The 15,631-nt window shown below is 45.1% G+C and overlaps 1 protein-coding gene across 1 annotated transcript in view; it reads right to left on the bottom strand.

Annotated features, from left to right (window-relative positions):
• Positions 1 to 13,795, bottom strand: part of DGKQ (diacylglycerol kinase theta) — a 1,501,752-nt gene extending 1,487,957 nt beyond the window's left edge. Inside the window, exon 1 of the mRNA XM_078676348.1 lies at positions 12,498 to 13,795. Within this exon, the coding sequence (XP_078532474.1) occupies positions 12,498 to 12,777 (280 nt within the window). The 5' untranslated portion in view covers positions 12,778 to 13,795. The remainder of the gene's footprint in view (positions 1 to 12,497) is intronic.
• Between the last annotated feature and the right edge of the window lie 1,836 nt (positions 13,796 to 15,631).

Genomic DNA, 15,631 nt, shown 5'->3' with positions numbered 1-15,631 from the left:
ACAAAATAGTAGTTCCGCAATTTCCTGTGGTTCCCGACATTACGGCCTTACTAACAATGATACCGGCAACTGCCTCCTGGTTCACAGTGATCGATTTAAAGAATGCTTTCTTTAGCATCCCAATTGCAGAGGAAAGCAGAGACCTATTCGGATTTTCATTAGGTGGTCGCAGTTTTAGGCTAAAACGCGCTCCACAGGGCTACTGTGAGAGTCCGTCAATCTACAGCCAAGCACTTAAAGGTCAACTTGATGCCTTTGTATTACCAACGGGTGCAGCTCTGATTCAATACGTGGATGATCTTTTAGTGGCAGCTGATACAGAATCTATTTGCAAAACGGCTACAGTATCACTGTTACGCTATCTACATGATTTACGCCACAAGGTGTCACCTTCAAAGCTACAGTATTGTTGTCAAGAAGTTACCTATCTAGGTCACTTATTGTCAAAAGAAGGGAGAAGGTTGACCCCAGAAAGAATTGCAGCGATTTCCCGAATGACTGTGCCAAAAACTCAGAGAGATGTTCGCGCCTTTTTAGGTATTACGTCCTACTGCAGACAATGGATTCCAAATTTGTCATTGTTGGCGAAACCATTGATAGCCCTTACGTGCAAGGATGTTTCATCCCCAGTACCTTGGTCTGAAGAATGTCAGAAAAGTTTTTCGGAATTACGTGATGCGTTGTGTTCGGCTCCTGTGTTGGGTACCCCTGACTACAGTAAGCCGTTTACACTATACGTTCACGAGAGGGATGGTTGCGCGTTGAGTGTTTTAACACAACCTTTTGGTGGTAAGCAACGCCCATGTGCCTATTTTTCTTCGACTTTAGACCCAGTAGCAAGAGCTCTGCCAAGTTGTTTAAGGGCAACAGCGGCAGCTGCGGCGTCCATTCGACAGTCCGCAGGTCTAGTCATGGATAATATGCTCACGGTAATGGTTCCGCATGCAGTCGACACTCTATTGAACCGAACGAAAACTCAACATCTGACAAGTGCAAGATTGTCTGGATATGAGTTGACGTTGCTGGCCAGTCACATACGGATAAAACGATGTAATGTGTTGAATCCAGCAACATTGCTGCAGATCGACACAGAATCAAGTGATGAAGCAGTACATGACTGCTATCTCAAAACTGAAGAGGAAACTAAGGGTCGCATTGACCTAAAAGATACTCCATTGACAGACCCCGATGGTACTTTGTATGTGGATGGTTCTTGTTTCAAGTTGCCGAACGGTGATGTGACAACTGCGTATGCTGTAGTTACATTGAGAACGATTGTGGAAAACGCAAGGTTAAGTCAGAATTCGGCTCAGGCTGCTGAGTTAATTGCTTTGACGAGAGCGTGTGTGTTGTCTAAAGATAAACGGGTGAATGTGTTTACAGATAGTCAATACGCGTTTGGTGTGGCACATAGTTTTGGACGACTGTGGAGAGAGAGAGGATTCCTTACGTCACATGGTACGAAGATTCAGCATGGCCAGCTTGTGAATGATCTTTTGGATGCACTTACGTTGCCTAAGCAAGTGGCGATTGTTAAATGTAGTGCGCATCGTAAGGTGACGGATGATGTTGGTCGTGGTAATGCGTTTGCGGATGAGACTGCTAAGGAGACTGCCCGGAACCTTAGCACTCGAATGTATGTGACGAGTTCGGTTAGGTGGCCTGCAGAATCAAGTATGTGTGAAAACACTATCGAGAGTGTGAAAGCAATTCAGAATGAGGCCACCGAGACTGAAAAGACGAAGTGGAAAGAAAGTACGGGAAAGTTGGATGCGAATGGTTGTTGGATTGACTTATCGGAACAGAAAAGATGGATGTTGCCTGATGCGTATGTGCTGGCTGTTGTGACTATGGCACATGGGTTAGCACATATTAGCGCGAAAGGTATCTGTAAATTGCTGTTTCCTGTGTGGAAGAATGATGGTATTACGAAATGTGCTGAACGCTTGGTTAAGAATTGTATGATATGTATGTTGTACAATCCTGGTAAGGGAACCCCAACTCCTTCTGGTAGTTTTGCTCCCCCTTCATGTCCCTTTGAGGTGATCCAATTGGACTTCATCCATATGGAGCGATGCAATAACCTGAAATACGTTTTAGTTGTTGTTTGCGCATTCTCCCGATGGATTGAGGCCTATCCTCTCAAAGACAATACTGCTTTGTCCACTGCGAAAATCCTACTGAAGGAATACTTTCCTCGGTATGGAATGCCTAGAATTGTGTGGTCAGATAACGGAAGTGAGTTTGTGGGGAGTGTGATGAAGAGTGTGTGCAAGGGCCTTGGAATTAATCAGAAATTCAATAGTGCCAATCATCCTCAGTCAGCTGGTTTGGTTGAAAAGTACAATGGCACCCTTAAACTAAAACTAGCAAAGATTCAGGCTATGACAGGTCTTTCGTGGCCTGACGCTTTACCCTTAGCATTGCTGTCAACAAGGGCAACTGTACACTCCCGAGTAGGGCTCAGTCCCTATGAAATAGTGTTCGGTCGTCCTGCCAATGTTTGGGGGGTCCCTAGACCGGGTGCTTTTTGTGATCTTGAGTATCCAATGTTGATCGATTATCTTCATGACTTGACTGCTAAACTGAGGTTAATTCACCAACAGGTTCACGAAGCATTGCCGACACAGACGGAGGGTCCAGGCCACCAGCTCCAGCCCGGAGATTGGGTGGTAACGCGAAATTTTTCGCGCAAGAACAATTTGGATCCCAGGTTCACTGGACCCTATCAGGTCCTCCTTGCCACGAGAACTGCAGTTCGTCTTGAGGGGCGGAAGAATTGGGTGCATGCCACCCATACCAAGAAAGTCCCCATCCCGTTGCCAGCAGACTCGTGGGTGAGGAAAGGCATTGCATCAACTGAAACCGAAGGATTGCCGACGTTTGTACCTTTCAGCGACGCACAACCTGTCGGAGAATCCTCAGTGCAGCAAAAAGGCATTGTTGAACACTTGTCATCAGAAGACTCAAGACCAGAACATTCAGCTGATCAACAGGGCGTTGTCCTTTCAACGGATCTTTTGTTTAACGAACAGACACGTCCTGGGAAAACCCGATATTTTTTGCGATCCAGCACTAAAGACTAATAAAAAACCCCGTTCTGTCCCTTGACAAGTGCATTATCCCGTTTTCCATGATCAGTTTGAACACTCATACTATTGTAATTATTTGGTACATATTCATTGAGCTTCGTTCCTTACACTTTTTGTTTCCACAGCTGAGAGACATTGATTTCGCATATATATATATTTGTGAAATAAAGGCCGTAGGGCCGCGCGCGTACTTCCTTCTGGTTAGTAGGTCTTGACGCTAGGTTAAAGACCGTCGGTTCCTGGGAACTCCTAGGAATTGACTATTGCTACACAGAACGAAGTGCGTCAAGAAACGTTGCGGACGGTCATAGGGAATGGCATTTTCGAAGCTGATGGACTTGGAAAGAGCTCAAGCACAAAGATTCAAGCTGCAGCAACTCAGTCGTACCAAATGTTTTGTGTTCCAAATGTTCCAAATGTTCATACTGTTTGTGACTGTTTCTGCGTTATTGGCGGGTGGAGTATATTACACGATGTCTTACTTCTTGCCTTCTACCATACCTACTCCTACCCCTGACCTTAAACTCATCTCCACTGTTTCTCCTCATTCTTTTCACATTTTACCTGAACACGAGCAGGCTAGACGTGCAGAATTCCGCAACAATTCCTTTATTCAGCTCCTTCATCAGCATCAGTTAGTGGTTAACACTACTAATTGTTGGGTGTGTGGGTTGATGCCGCATACTACGGATAAGGGAATTCCATATCTGGTGTTACCGTATAGCTCCCAAGGGTCTGCTCGAGCATTTCAAACAATGTTTCGAAGCGCACTGGGTTTCCACCCCATTCGAGAACCACGTTCCCCCTACTCTGGTCCTACCTCGTACCAAAAATCTTTGTCTATAGCAATAGAGGATTTAGATAGTGATATCTATGATCCCTCGCTTATCCCTGAAGAAGAGGTACAAGCCTATAGGGTCCTAAGTAGAGGCGAATATAGTGTGTTCACTGGTGAAAAACAGCTTAAAAGCTCGCCTCCGATATGGGTCGTACCCCACATTGGCAATTTTTGTTTAATAGGTCGCGGCCGTAGATCGAAAGCCCGACTTGGAGAGAGTGCTTGCACTGAAAATTATATTTTGCCAATGGTCTCGTCCCCTGTGTTTTTGGCTGCCAAGGGTACATACTTTATTTGTCATGATCGTGCGTATGCATGGTTGCCCTCTGACTTCATGGGCTCATGTTTTATCGCAAACTTGTTGCCTCCGACGTTTACTGTAGATGCAGATTATCACAAAACTAGAGTTGTGAGAGGCGTAATTAGCGAAGAGGATACTGCCGGTCAAGAGGCAGGAGACTTTTTCAAGGGTTTCCTCCCATTTTGGGGACCTATGGTTAATAGTAGGAACCTGAGACAGTTGACTCGAGTGGTAGAATCGACAGCTAATATTACTGCCAGTGCCCTTGGTAATATCACCACAGAACTTCAGGCGGATAGACTTATGACGTTACAAAACCGTATGGTTTTAGACGTGATCTTAGCAGATCGAGGTGGGGTATGTAAGGTGATCCATTCGAGCTGCTGTATTTTCATTCCTGATAACGCTCCGACTGTCTATCAAGCCATCTCGAAGTTGCATAAGATCTCCGAATCCATACACGTGGATGTAGGGGATTGGACGCTACTTGGATGGATTTGGGGCCTGATGTCGACTTGGGGTTGGAAGATTCTGATGATCATTGGAGTTGTTGTAGCGTTCCTGTTCACGTGTTGCCTTTGCGTGCAGTGTGGTCCTGCCTTATGTGGCCTCTGTGCTACAACGTGTATGAGACAGCCACCTGTTACCAAGGGGTCTCGATTGGACAGAGCTATGCTACAGCAACATCTCGAGGGTCTGATGAATATCGAATATGATTCCGACTAGTACTTGCCTACATGAGGGCAAAAGGAGCGTCTGAGGTTCCGTGACAATTGTAAGTGATGTTTTCGACTCGCACGAATATGGTCGAGTCTGGTATCTAAGAACCGCAAATGACGAGTTTAGTAAGTGTGCGCAGTTTCGCTGTGCTAACTTAAACCGTTCGTTTAATATGTGGGTTTTTCATCTGTACCCACGGGTTCCATCTTAGATACGGCATCCATTTTGTCTCTTGCCCTCAAGTAGCCAGCGAACGGACACTGTCCGCTTCGTTACCCTGGGACTCTCAAGATATTTGTGGAAGACACATGTTCTTTGTAAATATCTTTTACGATGAGGGGGATGATACTGTAAGGCAGATGGCCCCGCTTGAGGCTCATCTTGCCGTGCCGGTTTATTGTCTCAGCCGTGCATCTCATTAGGCACGTCCCTTTGATGCCTGTATCTCATGTTTCCCGATACCTCCCCTTTTACACCCTTTTCGATCTCCCCACTGTCTCCATCTTCCTCTGCACCTGTCTTTGTCCCTATTTCGATCTGTTTTACTGCCGATTGGAATTCACTAATGTTGGGAAGATGGGTTTTTACAGTTGGGAACCGCCAAATGTTTCCGCACTTATGTTCCGGACCTTATGTGTACTAAAGTGACCAAAGCGACCCCTCTGAGGGATAATTATGGGAACCAGGTTGTAAACTTTTGTGTACCATGTTGTCCTATGAGTAAATTCTGTATAAAAGGAGCGCTCCACAGAACCAATTTGAAGCAGTCTCCCCAAGTTGCACGTGTTGTACTTGTTGTGACTTCTGTGTTCCCTGCAGTAAATAAACCTTGAATCTTTGACGCCGAAGGAAGTGTCCCGTGTCTCTGTAGTTTGTGCGCCGAAACAGGTATCCCATGAAGGTTATAGGTGTTGTTCCCTGGCACCGCTGGTACTGTTAAAAGTCCAGTCCTTCAACTGCAGCCCGAGAAAAAACAGACTGCCTGTACCAGGGCACAAAACAGAGCCCGATCGAGACTCAGTTGAAAAAACTGCCAGTGCTCAGCACTAGTGAGACCCAGCCCACTTAAAGCCCTGCCTGAATCTAATACTCAGATATGAATGCAACCACTTTGAGCAGGGTCATTGTTATTCTCGGGATTGGCTCTTTTAATTTAAAACAATAACAAGCTCTTGGTTTGAAAAACTTTATTCAATTCTCGTGAATCATTAAAGTACACAGTTACAATAATAAAACCATAGTTAAAGTTAATCCATATTACATTTTACACATACTAAATATCTCCAAAACAACATATAACATTTCATCGCAGGATTTTCCATAAGCTACCATTTTCTTTGTATCAATCCAAGGGTGTAATAATAAATAGTTAATAAAAATTGCATAAGGCCCTATTTCCCAGTTTGCATATCTTTTCCTGATTCGCAAAACAGTTCTAATAAAATTTAGCACAGCACAACATTTATTAAAGAAAGTCTCAAAAGTGCATCCATGGTATACATCCTTGCATTAAGTGCATATGTACAGTTTCCATGAATTCACAAGAAATTACAGAAGTAGGCCAAGAAATAGTACTCCCAGTAAATATTTGTGAACTGTATTTTAGCATGTGCAAATATGCAGGTGTAGATTTGCTTATGTGAAAATCTGAATGTTTTCAAGTTCACTTTTCCTCTAACCACTTTTTTCCCAACCCTGGAAGAAGTTTTAAGTCTGCCACTGTCAGTAGTAAATTTCCAACCGTTCTCAGTATAGGAAATGATTAGAGAAGAATTGGTGAAAGCCCTTAAAACATGCACGTTAGTAGGTTTGCACAGACTAAAAAGGGCATTCCAACCCTGGAACTATTGCTTACCACTACCTTCAGCCCCAGTATGTAGACCTGCAGAAACATAGCAGCATAAGGGAATTGCTAGTATTCAAACACTACTATGGTATGAACTCTGGCATAATCAGAGGCTATATCAGAACTCTTATATAATGAGATTGCTGCGTAATTTGCTTTCTGGACTACATGGCACAAAAGGGGACAGGTGGATTTTGTTACAGTACAAGTCGATTTATTAAGTAGCCTGCCCCATGGACAAGTAGATATTTTATTAAATTCCACACCCCTGCAGTTTAATTCTATCTTCAAGCAAATCCAATCCCAGCTCTGAATGACAAAATTTGGAGGGAGAGCTTATGCGAACCATCAGCAATCTTTTTGTAAATTTGTTTTCCAAAATTTGTAATTGGCTGTTTTTTTTTACTTCCTGTGTGGAGTAAATTCCTAGACAATCAATTACATATAAAATCTATATCAAAACAGTGTCAAATTAGTCAATCTTAGGCTAATTATACAGACCCTCCAGGATTCGAGATTTCGCACTTTGCCGCAAAATCGGCACTTTTGTAAAAATGCCACGATTTTTACAAAAGTGCCTGCGAAATCAGCACTTTTGTTAAAATGACGCGATTTGTACAAAAGTGCCAGCGAAATCCAGATGCCCATTGCTGCATCCGTGCTGCCTGTGACTTTGGACCCTTTCCATGAACATGGTTGTTTCTTTTTCTTTAAATAATACATCTGGGTCCATCTAGATTTAATCTGCGGGTAAAGATTTATTATTTTTTTAGAATTTGCTGACTTTTCCAAGAGAACTGATGGAAAAGTGTGGTGTATTCCCAATTATGCCCATGCAAAAGCAGTTATGTCTACATATATGTAGTGAAAAATCGTGCTTGTGAAAATGCCTTCCGATTAATTGGACTTTTTAACTTTTTTCTCCATGTGGAAAACATTCTTCTGTGAGGAAAAAAAACGCTCACCTGGCATGACTCCAGTAACTTCTCCAGAAATCAGACCCTCCAGGATTTCGCGGTTTGCAGCGAAATCGTCACTTTTGTAAAAATGCAGCGATTTTTACAAAAGTGACCACTAAGATAAATGTGTTTGTTGTAGGAAAAACTGCCAAATAAAATGCCGCAAAATTGCAGCTACATTTCCATATTTGTGCCGCTAAATTTCCTAATCCATGCCTCTATATCCTGGGGGGTCTGTTATACATATAAATAACTAAAAAAGGTCAAAAGCAAATAATAATAAAAACTATAAAGATATTTCATTCATCAAATCATTCATTTCATTAAAAACATAGTACACATACATAATACATGATGTTATTTTGCAAACATATAAAAAAAAACAATATCTTAAAAATACAATGCTGTTGTAGGTAGATAGTGCTGTGGCAGAATTTATTAATTTATCAACTTTTCAACCAGGTTAGATGAAACTAACTCGTAATAATAGGCATTTTTAATCATTATTTTATTGTTAGTTAGTATGCCATCAGGATTTTCAAAATAATTTCCTAAGCCAATCTTGCTTAGGGCATTTTTAACATAACAAAGCCAGGGAATAGACGATGCATTTCCTAAACTTAAAAATCCCTTCTGATTGCTCTGCTAAATGATAGTTCTTCCGATGACCACACTTTTTCCCATAGAATCAAGGGTGTTAGTTTAAATCTATCTTCAAGCAAATCCAATCCAGGCTCCGAATGACAAAATTTGGAGGCAGAGCTAATGGGAACCATCAGCAATCTTTTTGTAAATTTGTTTTCCAAAATTTGTAATTGATTGGTTTTGACTTCCCCAAACTCCCGCCCCATAAGTTGTAATTGACCGCCATTTTGATTTATATAAGACAAGTATTTCGGACATTGGCATATGACCAAATTTGCACGCAAAGTGAAACAGGCCCTCTATAGTTCTACTTGTTTGTTGGGCCCTAGTTGCAATCGTATTGTCCAAATGTGATTTATTATTAAAAACATTCCCTAAATATGTAAAAGATGGGACCTTTTCAATTGTTCTACCATTTACCACAGATGTTCTTGTTTTTGTGTTTTTAGGACAACAGACCATAATAAAAGACTTATTAAAATTAACCTTGAGATGCAAATCCGTCATAAAATCAGTAAATGCGATCAGGGCTTTTTGGAGGCTATTAGCCGTTAACGTCAGCAGTACGGTGTCATCCGCGTAAGATAACAAGGGAACCACGTTACCTCCTACAGTCGGATAATCCAAATGCTGCTCTATTAAAAAGTTCCCCACCCCGTTCGTATATAAAAGGAATAAAAAGGGGGCCAAAATGCATCCCTGTCTTACACCCTCTGTGGATGCAATGGATCTGGATTTTTCTCCACCCGATCCATAGCGTATAGAAACTGAAGTAGATAAATGCATCCTACGTAAAAGGTTAATAAGTGCCTCCTCAAAACCCATCTTTTCCATGAATAACCACAGCTTCCCCCTGTTAACTGTGTCAAATGTACTGGATAAGTCCATGAAGGCCAAGTGGATCGATCCTCTTTTGGCCTTCATGTACTTACCCATAACTAGGGACAGGTTGAGGCATTGTTCGTTCGTACCCATACCTTTTCTAAAGCCGTATTGTGAGCGGGATATTAGGCCGGCCTCATTAGCCCAGAGCTCAAGGCGGGCAAGAATCACCCTCCCATGACTTTGCATGAGGTATTATTAACAATAGAGTTTTGATTGAGTCAATGGATCTTCAAAACAATCAAATTACTTACACACATCATTATCATACAGTTTTGTGTGTGGTGTGAAATAAAGTGAAGCTGTCTTATTACAGGTCAATTAAAGTTTGTCTTGGATTACAAGAGTCAAAATGTAAAGTGTTGGCACAACATGACCCTTGCAGCACATTGGGTACACTACAGAACGAGACTCCACAATCTATGTATAAACCACTGGTCTTTGTATTACATGCACATTGAAATCAACACAACGTACACTTAGGGTATACTTCACAGTTATAACCAAGTCAGCGACCTAGGACTGAGGCCGGAATGTCAGGCACTGACCTCCTCCTGATCTGGAGGGCGAGACAGTCTTGGCAGCTAGCTCAGTACCGCTGATTTGGCAACTTCCCCCAACACCCCACTGACACCACATGCTATGGAGTGTAAGCTAGCACAACTTTCTGCTTGCAAGCACAGGTCCCTCGGAATCAGCAAACTTCCCTCACACTCCTTAAACTTCTCATTTTCCGGCACGCCAGGTGGGCTACTAATATTTACAAGCACACTTCTCTGCAGAGTGTGATTACGGCATATGTCGGGATAGTTCTTGTCCCAACCGACAATCACTTCTATCCGTTTCCACTGCACCCTGCAGTCCTTACGGTCTTGCAGAAACAAGGAGATCTTTTTTGTCCCAGTGATCTCGTGGACAGGAGGCTAGCCAACCCATCCTTGGAGAGTGCTTAGGGACCCAGGCCAGGACAGGTGGTCATCAGCTGCAGGCCAGCAACATTCAGGCTAAATCCACCAAGTGACATTCCCCAGGCTACCACAAGTCTGCAGATAATTCAGTTGCAGTTCCTTTTGTTGATGTCCCAGCGTAGTATAGTTCTAAACCCTCAAGCGTCTCTAACTCCTGAAAGGGAAGACTCCCAGTAGTTATACCCACAATGGCCTTTGAAGAGGAGATCAGTTCATAAGGCCACCATTGAAATGCATGGGCCCTCTCATCAATTTCTTTAGTGGGGCCAAGACCCTGCCCTTGAAATGCAGGTTTCAATTCCACCCCCACTTATCCGTCCCATGAAGGCCCACAGAGTCAGAGGTCTGCAGTTTCCCTTGAGCCTCTAATTTGTGGTTGACTGATCAGGAACACACAGAATTAGCTGTCCCCTCAGCAGTCAGATTGGAGACAAAGACTGACAAGTGCAGAAAGCCACAAGCACAAAAATGCCCACTTTCCCAAAGTGGTATTTCCAACGTAGTAATCTCAAATCCAGTCCCACGACCAGAGAGGACGCACCATAACCAACTCATCAATATCAAACACTATGCTGCCACTCTTCTGTCTGTAGGACATACAGCTAAACAGACTTCCCACAAATCCCTCATGACAATCCAATGCGACAAGCAGGCCTTATCGAACTGCACACACCATCCGGTGGCATTCACCACTAGTGCATGTAGCCCCCCGGCACACATGCCCTAACTCTTCCCAAAACCGCACCCTGTCCACGGGGAGTACTCCGATATAGCAAGAGACATGCAAAACCTTGGCATGTAGCTTTTTAAATGCCAAGCCAAGTAACAGTAACCTGTACACACAGGACCCGTCATGGCAAAAATGTGGCACATTTGAATAGCTACCTCTGTGGGTGGCACAACCAATGGTGCAGGCCCCCGGAGGAGCACTTGAGTTACATGCCATAGGTATCGTCTTACCTGTTGACGAGGGACTTACATCTAACTCAAATCAACCATTTATGTATATGCCAATCATCAGTATGTATATGACAAGTACAGCGCTTTGGCTCTGAATGGCAGTGTCAACAGTGCTCAAAGTCCTAAGGCTAGCAGATAGATCAGCAGAAAACCAGGCGGTAAAAAGTTGAGGGAAACCACCCTAGAAAGGCCCATTTCCAACAATCAACATAAAAAACATGTTTATGTATGAAGTTTAAAAAGATTATATATAATTGTGTATAAAAGGTATGTGGCTCATAACAGTCCAGTCATACAGGTCATAACAGTCCTGACATACATGGGACTCAAATAAATCGTGTGATGTCCACAATAACCTCAACGCCAACCTCTACTGCACTTTGTCTGGCCTCTTTTTACAGGCAAAGCAGTGCTTGTATATACAAACATTTCTCACATATCAGCGAACCACAGAAAGCAGTTGTGCACGAAAATCATAGGCATACATCGAAAATACCAAAACTAGTGAAAGGTACAGAAAGAACTGTGTCAGTGAAACCACATAACATTATGAAACTATTTGACTTCTATTTGAAGAAAGACCATTATTGTTTTATGTACAAATGTCAGTGATCGTCCTCACATCATTACAACACTCGCCCAAACTCACTCTAGTCCTACGGCACTTTGTTTTTACACAAATGGCCTAACCTGTCTTACAAGTTCAGGCCTAACACCACACAGAGCAAGCCACTAATTTGCTTAGCTCTTTAGACTGTCACGATCAACAAATTGGCATGAGGACAAAGACGGCTAAACGGACTTTATCGGTGTTCGGACAATATAATGGTCGAACCTGCGACTTGATCGAGCATTAGCTCACATCCCACGTCTCCAATAATGAACACGGGTTCACGGTCGTGCTTACGTCACACTTTTTTTACAATTACCATACCAGGCTTTTGAATTGGAAATATGGGAACTGTAGAGTAACTGGGAGCCCTGTAGAGCAGTGTGCAATTAATTTGCACTTTTTCAGCTGTCTCATGGGAAGTTCACCGGCACCACCGATATATGACGTGAAAAGGTCTGGTGGCGTGCCATGGGACCAGGCTTAAAGAGAGTCTTTTACATTTCAAATACCACAGATTTATCTGTGGTAACTTGTAAATGTTCCCTAATTCGAACATGGCCACTACACCTTTGCGGAGCCCACCTGATAAGAGAGCCATCCCCTGTCATGGTCATTTCTGTAATAAGCATCTGGCAGGTCGGCCGAGACCATATAAAGAAGCAGCATGCCTTACCTTCGCACTGGTAGCCCGCCAGCCCCCAGATGAAGTCCGTGCAGTGGTGACAGAATGTCGGCTTGGTCAGGGTCACTTTCTTGAAGCTGTGTCCTGGGCAGATAAGCACCTGTTGCTGGTGTTTGGCCACCGGCGAGGAGGAGGTGGTGGCCTGTGGAGGGTGAGGCGGGGGTGCCGGTGGCTGTTGCTGGGTACGATTTTTGCTTCTGCCAAGCTTTGGGCTTGACGCCGGGCTGCGGTGACCCAGGTTGCCAAAACGGGACCGAGCTCCGTCTGCCATGTCCTCATCCGCAAGCCCAGGGGTGCAAACTTATAGCAGGTACAAATTCCTCTGAGAGGAAGCAAATCTGGGTCTCCAATAAATGAGCAGTAAGAAAGAGGCGGTGTTGCCAGGAGATACAGAGACCAACCTCGGCGGCTCTACAGGCGGGGCATGAGTCCTCCGAGAGCGGCCATCAGATAGTTTGAGGAAGCCCTCCCCTGGAGCACGGGCGATCCCTCGGCCTCAGGAGAGGCAATAGGTGCCTGCAGGCTCCCCGGGGAATGCCAGGCGCAGCGGTTGCTGCCTCATCCTGGAGGGTAGGCGCTCTGACAGGTGATCATTTCCGTGCAAGATGTAGAAGGGGTTTCAAATGACTTTCACTTCCTTTCAAGTGTTGGATCCAAACATCCTATTAAAAAAAAGGAAAACAGACAGGAGGGGGCGGCAGTGTCTGGCTGCGCTGGCCGGCGGAGCTGCTGCGGCTCCTGTCATAAAGGGTGGGGGCTCTGATGCAGAGCAGAGGATGGTTTCTTCTGCGAGGCGGGGGCTGGGGGTGCGAAGGTACGGGATCCACGCCCCCGGGGTGGCCACGGGAAAACGCCGGCAATCGCTGAGTGTGTTACTGGTGAACCTTTCCCCGTCGGAGCTGCGGTTGGGACTGCTGGGTGATTCGGTGTGGGGGCACGTACCCGCAGCACCCCCGGCCTCCGCCGAGCCTTCAGATGCCAGGCATCAGCCCCTCCTTTTCCTCTAAACCTCACGCAAAGCTGCAGCAAGGAGAGCAGAGGTTCGGGCAGCTTCCGAGGGGCTGTGTCACAATCCACAAGTGGCCAGAGAGGCTCCGAGGTGCACAGCCGCGCCGCCTCCTGGCGAGAGAACCTCGTCCTCGGCCTCCGACTGGAAGCAGCCCGGGGTCCCCGGAGGATGCGGCAGCCCGAGCCGGCTCCGCGCTGTCTCCCGTCCGCTGGAGCGTGTGTGCGCTGGGGAGCCACACTTCCGCCCCCGGAGCAGGCTGCGGCAGCGGCTGCTGAGGAATGAGCGGAGGAGGCGGAGGCCGGGGACGCACCGGGGCGGTGCTCGGCTTGAGCACACACCCACACGGGCTGCCAGGCGCAGCAGGGCAGCCCCGACCCTCCGCAGGCACCGCTGGCGCTCCCAGCGCAGTCTGTCAGTCGCCCGTGGCTGACTGACAGGCCTGGCCTGCTCAAGCCAAATTCAAATACAAGTCATTTGGCACAGGGCACCTTTACCCCGAAGTGTTAAAAATGCTAATTACAACTACGAGTCAACTACCTGGGCAGTGATTATTTTCAGCCGAAATACTTGTTTGTGTCTACTTTACCCCAACATTTAACTCAAAAATATTCTCTCCAAGGACCCTAAACTAAAATAGTGTAAATGTACTAGTGCAGAAATGGTAACTTTGATGGTTGAAATGCACTTCCAATTCATAATTCATAGTTAGCCCACATGTATTCCAAAATGCGGACATTCAAAATCCACCAGCTCCCTCAAACGATCATACTGACCTCAGTATGTCTTCAGAATAAAATAACTCAGTCGAGTCAACTCAAGCAGAGAGAGTGGCTGGCAATTCTGTGCATTATGGATTTCCCGTATTGTTTGTTTAGAAGAAGTGAGCCTGGCCTATTTTTGAAACGCTGAATGACAGTGAGAGAGGAAGGAAAATGTGGCGAGGAACCGCTGAAATATTGTGGTATCTCACAGTCCTAGTAAAAAGGGCTAGTACTGGGGAGTCCAAATGAAGAGTGGGACCCCCCTAAGCCAAGCTCTGGACTACAGTGTAAAGGGTAACTAACGTTTTGGCTTCAGGATGGCTGACTGCCCGACGATGAGAGCTCTCTCGAGCTTACGTACACCGTGACACGTCATAAACCACTTTTACGTGGAAGCAGCGTGCCGGAGACGAACGATGTCATAGCGCCGTGCCAAACATGACACCCTGTTCACTTTTAATATAACAGCGACAGTCCTTACCAGGTACGTCAGATATCTGGATCAGTGACGTGGCTGCCTGCTGGGGTGGTCAAGCGCCCTGACTGCGACAACGTGCCCCCTCAGTCCTGTGCCCCCTCCATATCCTTCACCATCGCTCAAAACAAGCAAGCCTCCTTTGCAGTTGTCAAGTGCACCCATAATATTTTTCTGAACTGAATCGTTTTAACGCTTTTAACATATACCCTTTGAAAACGTCCCTTATTTCGAAAGGTCGCCTACATACCGCTGAAGAATGACTTTCCCTCGTTGAGGAGCCTGCACGTAGAAGCTGTTAAAACCGTTGCTCTACACTACAGAAACATACTATACCTACACTGAGCGTCTGCGCTTCCAGCAAACAAGAGATGTCCCCCCGCCCCTTATCTCCCCAAAGTCCCCATCTCCTACTTGCATTTACCAGTCCAAGGTTATGGTGTGTTATGCCGCACTTTATAGTGCCACCTTCTGGCCAGATACATTCAATGCAAATGCTGGCACCCCAGTCCTGAGCGGGTTGTTCCAGCTGACATATTGATGGCATGGCTTCTGTTAGATGAAAGCCAGTAACAAACAAGCACACAAAACCTATAAAATATAAATATCAGGAAACACGTAGATACTGCTGGAAAGTGGGTTAGACGGTAACTCTCCAAGGGCGATCAGAAGTTAGTTATCAGTTTGGGCAGGGCGCACAAGACACAAACAAGCATTTACAATGCAACGGTTTCGCCTTTGGAGAAGTTAGAGCTATTGGCATTGTAAATGACAACATTTGTATTTATGCGTTGGTTTTGAAAACAGATAAATAAATGGCATTGTCATTTACATTGCCAATTGCTTAATATCTCGCAAATGTGAGAACTATTGTACCCTA

Source organism: Lissotriton helveticus, chromosome 2_1, assembly GCF_964261635.1.
Source record: "Lissotriton helveticus chromosome 2_1, aLisHel1.1, whole genome shotgun sequence".
In the NCBI taxonomy this organism is placed as follows: Eukaryota; Metazoa; Chordata; class Amphibia; order Caudata; family Salamandridae; genus Lissotriton; species Lissotriton helveticus.
This window is presented reverse-complemented; position numbering and strand designations above follow the sequence as displayed.